General features: G+C 39.9%; 1 protein-coding gene across 4 annotated transcripts in view; it reads left to right on the top strand.

The window, feature by feature from the left end:
* Spidr (scaffold protein involved in DNA repair) overlaps positions 1–12,717 on the top strand; it is a 297,019-nt gene that overhangs the window by 23,101 nt on the left and 261,201 nt on the right. For all 4 annotated transcript variants that reach the window (XM_052739948.1, XM_052739949.1, XM_052739947.1 and 1 more), the window contains exons 2-3: positions 10,857–11,012; positions 11,657–11,723. In XM_052739948.1, coding sequence (XP_052595908.1) covers positions 10,857–11,012; positions 11,657–11,723 — 223 coding nt within the window. The remainder of the gene's footprint in view (positions 1–10,856; positions 11,013–11,656; positions 11,724–12,717) is intronic.

The following is a 12,717-nucleotide window of genomic DNA, read 5'->3' as shown; positions in this document are numbered from 1 at the left end:
GAGACTAGAACATAGAGGTGAAGGCTCCATGCAGTCACCAGCTTGACCTCTGTATGTGTGCTGTGTAGATTTTGTCCTCAGCAATGTGCTCCACTGTCAGTTTTCAGAGAGCAACTCTCTGCCCTAGCATAAGCCTGGGTTGTTTAGAAATCTTCATGTCTGCAGCTTCCAAACGCAAGGGGGCATAGCAGGGTTGGAACTGTAGGACTCTGGGCTAAGCCAAGCATAGTAGAGCATCATCCTAACTTGATCATTGTCAAGTAGGAGCACATTGGTCATAGCTGTGGGCCAGATGTTTCTTCTTTTATTAATAAAGAGCAAATAAGTGTCCGGTAAGTGGGCTGGAGAGATGACTCAGAGGTTAAGAGCACTGACTGCTCTTCCAGAGGTCCTGAGTTCAATTCCCAGCACCCACATGGTGGCTCACAACCATCTATGCGATCTGGCACCCTCTTCTGTATACATAATAAATAAATAAATCTTAAAAAAAAAGAGTCCAGTAAGCTTCATAATTATCTTCAATGTTATTTCTCAGTTTTGTGTATGCTAATATTATGAAAAAGCAGATGATGAATATAAAGCATCAAGAAGTCTGGTGAGTCTCTGGAGCTGTCCATCTTGGGCCTAAGACTAATATATACAGACCCTCTCTCTTGTCAAAAACAACAATTACTTGGTGGGGTGGAACCAAGAATTCGGCATACAATAATCTTGGCCTGAGATGTCACCATTGAGACGAAACATCTCCTGAAGAAGTTTTTCTAGTCACAGTTGGCACAAATGTGTCTGCAGGAATCATACATAGCTGGTTTGTTCTATCTGGTGTGATAGCAGTCTCTGGAGCTCATTGCTATAGTTCCTCCTAAGATGAAGTTTATTAAACAAGCCAAACATATCATAAGGAATTTACATGCCAAAAAGGTTAATATAATGTACAAAAAAAGCCAAAAGCTCTCCTTTAGCAAGTGGACTAAGTTCCTTGTGGGGAAGGAAGTATAGTTAAATCTAAATATCCGACCAATCACAATTTTTTGGTTTTAAAGATGGGTTTCAGTGTATCATTGATAGTGGAGTCCATTGTTCCTTTGGTTTCACTCTTCTCTTTAAAAGAGTGTCAGTAAATGTAAAGTTGTAAATCTTTTGAGAGTTCTGTATGAAAAAGACTGGTTGGTCAGTTATGTTACTCCATTATCTCTTCTACTATTTAGACATGCTGATTTTTGGTGTTGTATTAAACCTTGTATATTGGTGGTCCAGTTAAGTTGGAGCCATTGATGAACTGTGAGGCAGTTTGAACAGACTTGCCTTCACCAGCCCAGTGTGATTTGGGTGATTTCATTGAGAAGTGGTACCATAAACAAGAGGTGATATTAGTCAGCACATTAGCCCAGTTTCCATCAGTTGGTACCCATCCCAGAGAGCCTACTATGGGAGTTGAGGCCTTTTGCATCAAAAATTGTGGTGTATATAAGCCATGTCTGTATACAAAATGGGTGGCTGTGCTACAGTATAATCTGAGTTCTAAAGAATAACAGGCAGGAATGGTGTGTCCAAGTGTATGCATGGGTTCTCAGGTGATGAGGCTTCAATATAATAAGATGCTAAGGGTTGTGGCAGCAGGTCAGTTAAGGTCAATGGAAAATCTGTAATGTTGTGTCCCCAGGGCTGCAGATTCCAGCCAGTCAGGTGGAGATAAATCATTTTCTGCCTTTCATATCAGATGGTTATTTTGTATACCTATCTTACCATATTAGGGTAGGTTGGGAAATTCAGTCATACACGATACAGTCATGTTTGGCCTATGCAGCTGTGGGTATAATCCAAAAAGTGAATTTGTGCATTTGAATCCATATGGGGGTGGTATAGTATTCCAAGAGAGAAAATGCTTCCATGCTGTTCTTCTGTCAGTGTCTGGGTAAAGGTTCAGTTCCGCCATTTGGATTTACATGGGTTTGTTTTGGTTGATGTTGATGTCTCCTCAGTCAGGTAACCTGGCTCCTCATTCTGGTCCCAATCTGGATAATTGTAAAAATTTTCATTTGCAATCCCAGTAGTTTTGTTGTATTGGTAGCCAAACAGAGTTCATCTGCCATATGTATGGGGCAAAGAATGCCGAGAGCAATTTTGTGTTTGCTGCTGTTTCACAGTCAAACATGGAGTCTTCCATGTCTGGTATCTCAAATCTTATTCTTCCCTTGCTCTTCATTATAAGGTGAAACGATGATTAAAGAGACATTTCTCTCCAGTGGAAATTATAGATGGCTGATGCTACTGTGATATTTCTCCAAACCTGTGTTAAATGGCATTTCAGTGGGTTTCTTTTCTTAAAATTGTTTTGCTTCTTCTTGGTCATCGGTGACTATGGCTCTCAGAATTGGTTTAAAATGGGCATTAGCCTTTCTCCATGCCTCACAATAGCTATACCAAACTGTATTCCCAATAGCTTCACAATGAGCATATTGAGCATAGAATGCATTGCTAGCATATGTGAGGTTTAGGAAGAAGTCTTCATGATCCCAGTATTCTAGTAGGAATCCATCCAAGGTGTAGTGGGATATGTCACTAATATCATACTTTGTTCTTTGTTTATTGGTTGTGGTAGCTATTGGTATGGTGGTTGCTTCATTCCTTGTTCCTTTTGCTGTGGATACGGTTGTTGATGAAGGTAATGATGTCTCTTAAATTCTGACGAGCTCAATGATGTTGGTGATGGTGAAACAAACCATCTTCTGGTGTTGCTGAAGAGCCAGAGCTTAGCTCATTTGGTAATGTTAAAATTATAGAATTCAATAGGAGGAGTCCCAGGAACAATATCCTAGGAGGCTTGCTCCAGCAAATTGATAGCATGGTGTTGTTCCATCTTGTGTTCTCTTTTGTTTTCTGGTTAAAGTTTCTGTGGGGCATAGAGTGTAGTTTGTTATGGCCCAGTCTTGCCATGTGCTGTTTCCCTCCCCGTCTGTGCAGAAGGTATAATGCCCAGTTAGCACCAGTGCTGAGTAAATTAATCCTAAGACTATTACTGTCCTTATGAAAGTGCAAATTCAATGTATTGGATTAGGTCCTAGACACATTATGCTTGTAGATAATCTAATTTTCTAAGGTTCAGATTTCCCTTCTTGTCTGTGGTTCAGAGAGTATTGCCTGTTCTGGGTGGCATAACTTGTTTCCTTTAAGTATTACTATTCTTGTAAACACATTAAGGGGGAATTATTCTACATGGTCCAGGAATATCTGGTGGTGGTTGTAGCTAAGTCTGAATTAGTATTTAACTCACAGCATGCAATTTTAACAGCTTTTTCAAGGGAGTGTCTTTGAGTTGTAATAACTTGGTTTTAAGCAGTCCATTCTATATTTCTATATTGCCAGCTGCTAGATGGAAGTCCCATTGTATGTCCATAGTCTGGGACCACCTCTGGACCTTACATCCTGTAAAATGTGTTCCTTGATTTGACTCAATAATTATTAGGCAGCCATATCTGTCTATCCAACATCAGAGTGTATGTATTGTTATCAACTGGTCTTGTCTATGACTTTCTTTTTTTTTTCAACCAAAATGGTATATCCAGTTACAATAAGACCAGGCACAAACCCTCATATTAAGGCTGGACAAGGCAACCCAGTAGAAGGAAAAAGGTCCCCAAAGTACGCAAAAGAATCAGAGATAGCTGCCACTCCCATTGTTAGGAGGTACATGAGAACACCAAGCTACACAGCCATGACCTATTTGTAAAGGACCTAGGTCAGACTCTTTCATGCTCGTTGTTTGTCAATTAAGTCTCTGTAAGCCCCATGAGCCCAGGTTAGTTGATTTGGTGGTCCATTTTCTTGTGGTATCCTCAAGCTCCACCTGATCATTGGCTGTAGGTCTTTGCATCTGTTCCCATCAGTTGCTGAAGGAAGTCTCTCTGATGATGATTATGTTAGGCTCCAATCTCTCAAAGTCATTATGTGAACAAAATCCCAATTTAAATTGGGAACCACTGGCTGGGGAAATGGCTCAGTAGTTAAGAGCACTGTTGCTCTTCCAGAAGACATGAGATCAGTTCCCAGCATGTCCATCCAGCAACTTCCAACTGACTGTAACTCCAGCTCCAGATCTTCTGGTCTTGATGGGGTACCTCTGTCCAGAAGGGAAGTCCGGGGCAGGATCGTCCATGACTTTCTAATCCAACCCCTGCACTTACATCTACAAAGGTGCAAACATATAAGTGTGGTAATATTTTATTTGTGCTCTAATAAATAAAACTTATCTGGGGATCAGAGGACAGAGCCAGCCACTAGATTAGACATAGAGTTCAGACAGTGGTAGCACACACCCTTAATCCTATCACTTGGGAGGCAGAGATCCTTTGGTTCTCTGTGAGTTCAAGGCAACATTGGGAACAGAGCCAGGCATGGTGGCACACGCCTTTTTTTTTTTTTTTTTTAACATCTTGCTCCTCTGTTTTTTCAATACCTCATCATCCTAGTGGCATTGGGTGCTGTGGTATGTCATGAAATATACCCGTTTGTTTAATCATCCCCACCCACAAAATGTTCATTGCAATGAGTCATTGGTCTGGTTCAAGGTCTCTGGTACACCATGATCACTGGACCCTCACTGAAACTCCTCTTAGATATCTACTGTGGCCTGAGTCATAGAGATCCTGTGGTTAGAGTTCCGTTCCGTAGGACTAGTTCCTTCACACACTAGGAGATTTTTTTTTTTTTTATGCCGAATGCTGTTTATTGAAGGAGGGAAGAGGTCTTAAATAGAGGCTTACAGCACAATGGGAGAACCCCGGAGGGCAGAAGTTCGCTACAGATGTTTTACAATCTTGCATCTAAGCTGTTAATGCCCATTATGCAGGATACACAGACAAGGAACTTCCCTTAAGCATTCAGGAGGGTGGAACCCGGCAGGGAATTAGCATAACTACCACAGTTAGTTAATCTTTCATTCTATTGGGCATGATAAATTTAATTCAATAGTTATATACATTTCGATTGGCTTTGAAAATTATAAGTTTATAAATTCAAGTTCCATTTGCTTTTGGGATACCATCTTACAAGGACTCCAGTTTGCAGTAAGGCTCATTAAGGAAGGGAATGGCTCAGTTGCCTTTAGCCTACTGTCTATGGGTGGGATAGGACCTCTGTTGGTCTTTTCTGTGTCGAACACACAGATTGCAAGCCCAGTGCCACTTTGAGATCTTTGGCAGCAGTTAACTCTGCAGCTCACACACGATTGAGCTTGTATGATAATGAGTATTCAGAGATGGGTAATACCTGGGGGACGCTCACCAACCTAAGACAGAGCATCTGTGTGGCCTGGGCAGGCGTCTCCATGGTGGGTAAGGTGACCTGCTGACGTCCCATGCAACCTAAGTCAGAAGCTCATTTTTCAGTAAAAGGGGGACCTGTAGGTCCCTGGCCCCCGTTTTGGGTAACTGTTGCCTTGCTTGCTGACCTTGATCTTGATATCCTCCCTATGCTAATTCCCTTCCATGTGGCACACACTTTTAATCCCTGCACTTGATGGCAGGAAGCAGAAAGGTATATAAGGCATGTGGACCAGGAACTAGAGGCTTTTAAGGCTTTTTCAGCTGATATCCCCTCTGGGTGAGGACTCAGAGGTTTTCAGTCTGAGGAAACAGGACCAGCAGAGGAATTGGGGAGGTGAGGTTGGCTGTGACTTGTTCTGTCTCTCTGATCTTTTAGCTTTCACCCCAATACCTGGCTCTGGGTTTGTTTTTTATTAATAAGACCTTTTAAGATTTGTGTTACATATAGGCCCCTGTGGGTACTCAAGGATCCAATGAAATCTATTTGTAGTTTATAATTAAATTGTTTAGGAGATCATGTTACAGCTGGTACTCAATGTCTAAATCTAGTTTTAAGTTTTGGATGAAGATGATAGTCTCTAATGGTCTGTTTACAGGCCTGCCAAGATACTTGATTTTCATTTTATCAAACCATTGGAACAAAGCATGTGTGCCTGTATGTCTAAATGTTTTATGTAATCCTAGGATTTCTTCTGTACTAATTATGTTAACATTCTCAGGTTTCTTAATTTTCCAGTCTAGGTTCCTTTTAATAGTTATTTTCATAGGCTTGTCTTGATTTAATTTGATTCTCTATTTCCCCTCATTTTTTAGTGTTAGGGGTAAACTGTCAAGTTTACCAACTGGGTTGGTAATCATGGATGATTTATTCTGAATTTGTTCCCTAGCAAGTTTTAATATTCTAGTCTTAATTGAACATGATGCCAATTTGTTTGCTATTTCATTATTTTTGGATGTCTTATCTGTATTTCCTGTGTGGGTATCTACATGAGTGACATAAAATTTGATGCCTTTGCTAAATTTTGCCATTTCCATCCGTGTCTCCCTTGACTAAATTATCTTTGCCATTTATCTGCCAGTTAAGTGGTTTTCTATTTTGATGACCATATAGCTATACAATTGCCCACAGACCATGAATCAGAGAAGATATAGATTTTCCTTTTGCCTTCCGTAGCTGTTTGTCTTCTAGCCAATAGTGCTGCTATTACTTCAGCGTGTTGTGCTGATTTGGTGGTTCCTACCTCAGTAATAGCCATTCCATCCCCTGGTCTATAGGATGCTGCTTTCCATTTAGTTTTGTTTTTATTGGTGTTTGATGAGCCATCAGTAAACCATGCATTAGCTAAATGCTGTGATCATTCTGTTGGTCCCCACAGTTCAATAGGTGCCAATTTTGGGGTAGGATTGAATGGTTTAGGGACAGGGATTATAGGCAACTGAGCTATTTCCTCAGTGCAGGAAGGCACAGACCCCTTTGCTACCCCTGGTCACAAAGGAATTCGATAGTTACTATTTCCACTGTAATACCTTTCCTTCCATGGCTAAGCCTGTGAAGGATTCTGCCTTTGAGTGGATCTAATTCATCATTGGAATGGGCATCCTTATGACCATAGGGTGGTTGGCAATGACTGAGTGTAGACTTCTTCATGCCTCATAAAATGTCCAGGTTTGTTTCTCAAAGAGAGAGTATTCTCCGCATATGAGAAGTATTTGCAGAAGAAGCCAGCTGTTGGTGGATTTCCTTTTGCTTTATGAAGAGTCCCCAGTTTCTATATTCACCAATAAATATGATATCCATAGATATCCACAATTAAGGTATCATCTTGTTCAGTATTGGTCAGGGTTGCATGCTTGGAGATGAGCTTATTGGCAGCTGCAAAAGCTTCTCTTTGTTTCTGTCCCCATTGGAAATCAGCTGCCTTTCTAGTAACCCTATAGAGGGGTTTCATGATAATCTGTAAATATGGTATATGGTTCCTCCAGTATGCAGACACACCGATTATGTGTTGCATCTGGGATTTGTCCCTGGGTAGGGGGATATTTAGAATCTTGTACAATAAGCTATATAGGACCTTGGTTCCTTCAGATGTCCATAACACACCTAGAAACTTGGTTGAGGTATCTGGCCGTTTCACCTTGTCTTTATTCATGGTCCAGCCATTATGTACCAGGGTATCAATTACTGTCTTCATATAGTTTTGAACAGTGTCCTTATTGCATTCTGCAATCAAGTATCATATGCATAGCTTAAAAGTAAGCAATCTTATTTGTAGCTTTTCCAGTGACCATCTTAGTGTCACATGCCCAATGATCTGGCTATTCTTACAGCTTTGAGGCACTCTTTTGAATCTGTATTGTTTATTATTCCAGGTAAAAGTAGTAATGTCTCAGAGTCCACATGGAGTGGTATGCTAAAGAACATGTCTGATGTCTATGTTGCCAAAGAATTTTGGGTTGTAATTCCTAATCTTTAAGACTATATTTTCTACATCAGGTAAACTTCCTGGCATTTGTAGAGAAAGCTGATTAATATTCCTATAGTCTGCTGTGACTCTTTACTGACCATTTGGCTTCTTTACTGGCCAATCAAGACTATGAAATTGAAAGATTGTATAGGTTCAATAATATCTTCCTTTAATAATTTATTTACAGTGTCAGTCATGTTTTCTTCACCTCCCTTGATAGGATATTGCTTGGTAAATTATCCCTTGATTTTAGGGAACTTTATAAGGGGAATTTGTACTTCGGTGATGTTATAGTCCAAGGGTTTAAGTTTTTTAATATAATGCCATTGGGGAAATAATTTTGGTGTGGCATCCATCCCTAGGACACAATTAGGTACTGGTATAAATAGTATGGGAATATTTAGAGATAAATTATAGACTAATATTTTCTATTCCTGCTTTAAATGGTTTTCCTGCTACTCCTTCAATAATTACATAATTTTGGGGATTTGGTAAAGGGAGTTAGGGGTTGCAAATTGTCACCTCACTTCCTGTATTTCCAGCCAATTGATCTATTGGACCATTTCCCTGATCATTGTTGGGATCTGCATGAAGGGTCTGGCGTCCTTCCTTGATTCCAGGGTTGTTGATTCCATACATTCTTTGGTCTGCCTAGGAAACTGTTTTTGAATTTTTCCCTTGTGGCTGTCTTACTGGTATCTGATCTCATCTTCCAAATGGTGTTACATCACCAATTTTTTGAAAGAATGTAGGGTTATGTGTGGTCTTGCTCTGCCTCTGCCTAAAAAAGGGCCACCTTTTATGTGGGTTTCCATGGTGCTGGTTTGGGTTGGATTCTGTACATTAGACTGGAGGGATACTATCTTATCTGTCTCCAGTTCTCTAGTCTATTTGAAGAAGTTAATAGTGTCTCCAACAGTTTGGCAATTGGCTAGAGTTGATGTCAATGCCATTCTCAAGTGTGGAGGGGTGCCCTTAATTAGAATTTTCCTTATGCCTGGGAGCAGTGGCACAGCCCGTGGTGTTGGGCTGTTATGGTAAATTAAGTAAAGTATACCCTACTTTCTAGCCAGTTCAATTGCTTTTTTCATATTTTCCATTGTCCTGTCTTGAATTGAGTTAGATCAAGGGTGGGGGAAGCCTGCCTCCGTGAAGCGTTACCCAATCCAATAAAGGGTGGATTTCCTCTCTGGTTGTATCTAAAATTCATTCCAGACCTTTAAATATGTGGGAATTTTCTAGAATCCCTTTGATTCCCTTCATTTCTTCTGAGGTTAACATTACTGTATCAGCTCCTTTTTCCCATAAGCAGGCTACATTGGCTGCATCTTTATCTCCTCTTTGTGCAAAATTTTGTCTTATTTGCTGTAGCTCTGTCCTTGTAAATGGTCTGGATTCTACTTCAGTGGTTTCAGGAATATTGTTGGTTGACCAGCTAAGAGTAGTCCTAACCTCACTGGAAGTTACAGGTAGAGAGATCCTGGTGTCATTGAGGCAGCTGACTAGGACCTTATCAGGTACATCCAAGTCCTCTCTGAATGGGCTATTTCTCCATTTTTCTGCCAAGTTTCTAGTTAGCTGTTTGTCTTTCATTCTATCAGAGTCAGTGTCTTTAATTATTTTGCATAAGAACCTGGGATCTCTGAGGTGTCTGCCCTCTCTAACAAGGATTCACTGAACACTGGGGTGGACAATAGAATATCAATCTTAGGTTCTTTCTTGAGTCTAGGTACAAAGAAAGAACCAAGTGACATCTTCTGTCCCATCTACCCTCAGGACTGTTCTCATCCTTTACATTCCATTTTCTTAATTCCTCATATCACTCTCTGCATTTTGTCAATGTGTTTGCCAAATAGTAGAGGAATTTGACTTCTCTTTTTCTGAAGTACAAATTTAGGTTGCTGGTAGAGTAGGCCTGATTTGCCAGCTTTTCAAATAAGATCTGCCCTTCTTGCTATTCTCTTGGCTATCCAGTCCCTCATGTAACTGAGAGAACTGCTCCTGCTACAAGCCCTTGCCTTTGTGGGAGTTAGTTCCTGTTACATTTTTTCCTTCCTGCTACCATCTTTCTGCTACCTACCTGGTCTTAAGGCAGAAGCCTGTGCCTTTGTGAAGGGAAGTCCTGCAGTCAGGAAGGAATTCACCCTTCTCCCTGGGGTGAGTCTGGGGATGTCCTTGGACTAGCAGGAAACCACCTTCATTTCACCTTTTCTAAGGATTGTCCAAGATCTTGCTGACTACGGCAACTGCAAGAAGGTAGATATGCGCAGTTAGTATAACAAAAGTTATATTTTGTTATGCTGAGGGTTATCATGCTAAGTCCATACTCTAAATTTCTAATTACAATCCTAAGCCTATCTTCCCAAGGCTGCTTACCTGTGCGATGTATCTTAGCTGAAGGTCAGGTCCAATTTCTAACAGAAGTCTCTGATTCGAGGGTCAGGATCCTGGAGGAGACTCTCCAGCTGCAGGGCAGATCAAAGTGGCATCTCTCCACAACATTGCTCTTAGTCTGTGCTTATATACTGTCCAATGGACATCATGGGGTTCTAGGACTATGCCTGTTTATCTTGTGTTAGTGATGTCACTGAATTCTTGTTATCAGGTGCAGCCTTGGGTGTAGTGGGGTTCTTGACTAAGCTGCTTGTACATGTCTAAAAGGCATTTTTTTTTACTATGCTCATTATAGGATTGTTGGTGTTTTGGCCTCACTCTTACTTTGACGTTTGTTGACCAGTTATCAGTGGGTTTTTGGTTTTGCTATCTGGTTGCTATATCCATGTGAAGATTCAGATAACATTCAAAAGCTATGTTTTTACTATAACCATTCCTGGGTTCTAAATTGTTAATTTTTATAACAAGTTGGTTTCCTTCCTTCCTTCCTTCCTTCCTTCCTTCCTTCCTTCCTTCCTTCCTTCCTTTCTTCCTTCCTTCCTTCCTTCCTTCCTTTCCTTCTTTCCTTCCTTCCTTCCTTCCTTCCTTCCTTCCTTCCTTCCTTCCTTCCTTCCTTCCTTCTTTCTTTCTTTCTTTCTTTCTTTCTTTCTTTCTTTAATAATCACTTCTGCAGAGGAAAAGGAATTGGCGTGTAGAGCACCCATCCTTTCTAGAAGAGAGGCCACAGCAGTCGAGAAGAGCAAATTTGAAGACAGTGGAAGCAGCTGCCTCTCTCTCTAAAGCATGGCTCAAGTGTGGAGAAGGATTTCAGGACACTTCTGAGACCCTGGTAGGAGAGCTATAAAATTGTTTTCATGGTTGCAGAAGATCCCAGGTATCTAGCTATTGTACCTAGTTTCTTTGGAATTCTCTTATTTTTCAAAGCACTGCTTGTCTTTTTCATGCCTTGAGTTCCTTTAATAGTTGGGTCAAGTTAGTATTTCCCTCCATAGTCTTTGTCGAGTCTTTCTACTTGTTTGAAAATGAAGAATGCACACCAAGAATGCTGACAGGTATGAAATTATTGAGCATACTACTATTTATAAGGATTATATTATGGAATGTCAGTTCAATTCCAGTTAATTTTTATATATCTTATAAATTACAGAGGAATGCTTTTATAAACTAAAGATAATATAGTTATAGGTAGTAATGAATGGTCAGTCATATATATGAGAAATCATTAACATTGACTATTATGTGAAATGTTTCAACAACTCAGCTTAGAGTCTAGAAAAATATGAAAATAATTTGTGTGTCTGTAAGGACTATATGTTTTAGGAATACTCAATTGGTGAATATTAAAAAGAAAAGCAGAAGAATACATCAAGGAGGGTATAATTTATTACTGAATTTTACAAAATAGTACTGGTGTTTAGCCTTTTTTCACATGAATCATATGTTAAATTATTTTTATTATTATTTTGCCTACAGTCACTAGCAAGTGAAAAGACAGCTATTACTGGAAAGTCCCTGGAATTATCTTCAAGTCCAAAGAAAGGTAACAATATTGTGTGTATTTATTTATTTATTTATTAAATTATTTTACCCCTTTTTTAGAGACCATAACTTTGGAGTCCTTAGATTTATAGGCAAGCATTCTACTGCTGAACTAAAGTCCTAACCCCTAATATGTTGATTTATTGACAGATGAGGCTTAAGGCTATTTTTTTTTTATTTTTTTTCCATCCTTTTATGATGTCGCACTGTAGATGTAATTCTAAACAGTCTTATTATATAAGAAACACAGAGCCAAATAAAAGGTTAAAAGCCCAAGAGGTCAGAGCACTAGGGAATAGCCTTTACTTACCAGCTGCTGCCGTCCTTCCCCTGAGAAAGAGACCTACTTCCTGTGTGTCTGTATTTTTATTGACTTTCTGTTCTGCCTTCTCATTGGTTGTAAACCCAACCACATGACTTCTTCGTCACTGCCTGTCTATACAGACCTCCAGGTCCCTGTGGTTGGTACTTGGATTAAAGGTGTGTGTCACCAAGCTGGCTATGTCCTTGAACACACAGAGTCTGCCTGCCATGTGATTGGATTAAGGGCATGTGCTACCACTGCCAGACTTCTTCTAAATGGCTTGCTATTAGCTCTGACTCCCAGGCAACTTAAATAACATACAAATAAAATCACATTTCAGCACAAATAAAATACCACCATATCGCACAGTTTGGATAGTTTGTATATTCAGGGTTGACAATGTAAAAGGTATGTTTGAGAACTTGTTTTTCATCTCTGTCATAGTCTATGCTGTTCTTCTTTGTCTTCCTGGGGACTACTAACATTTTGGTGTCCTTACTAGGTTTACTTTAACAACAGAATCAACTGCCTTTTATGGGATTACCTAAGACCATTGAAAAAAAGATATTTACATTATGATTCATAAATAGCAAAATTACAGTTATGAAGTAGTAGTGAAAATAATTTTATGGTTGTGGTCACCACAACATGAAGAACTGTATTAAAGGGTCGCAGCATTAGGAAGGTTGAG

The sequence above is a fragment of the Peromyscus californicus genome, unplaced genomic scaffold (assembly GCF_007827085.1).
Source record: "Peromyscus californicus insignis strain IS unplaced genomic scaffold, ASM782708v3 Scaffold_16__1_contigs__length_79575227, whole genome shotgun sequence".
Taxonomy (NCBI): Eukaryota; Metazoa; Chordata; class Mammalia; order Rodentia; family Cricetidae; genus Peromyscus; species Peromyscus californicus.
Note: the sequence above shows the minus strand (reverse complement) of the source record. Positions and strands in the feature narration are given on the sequence as shown.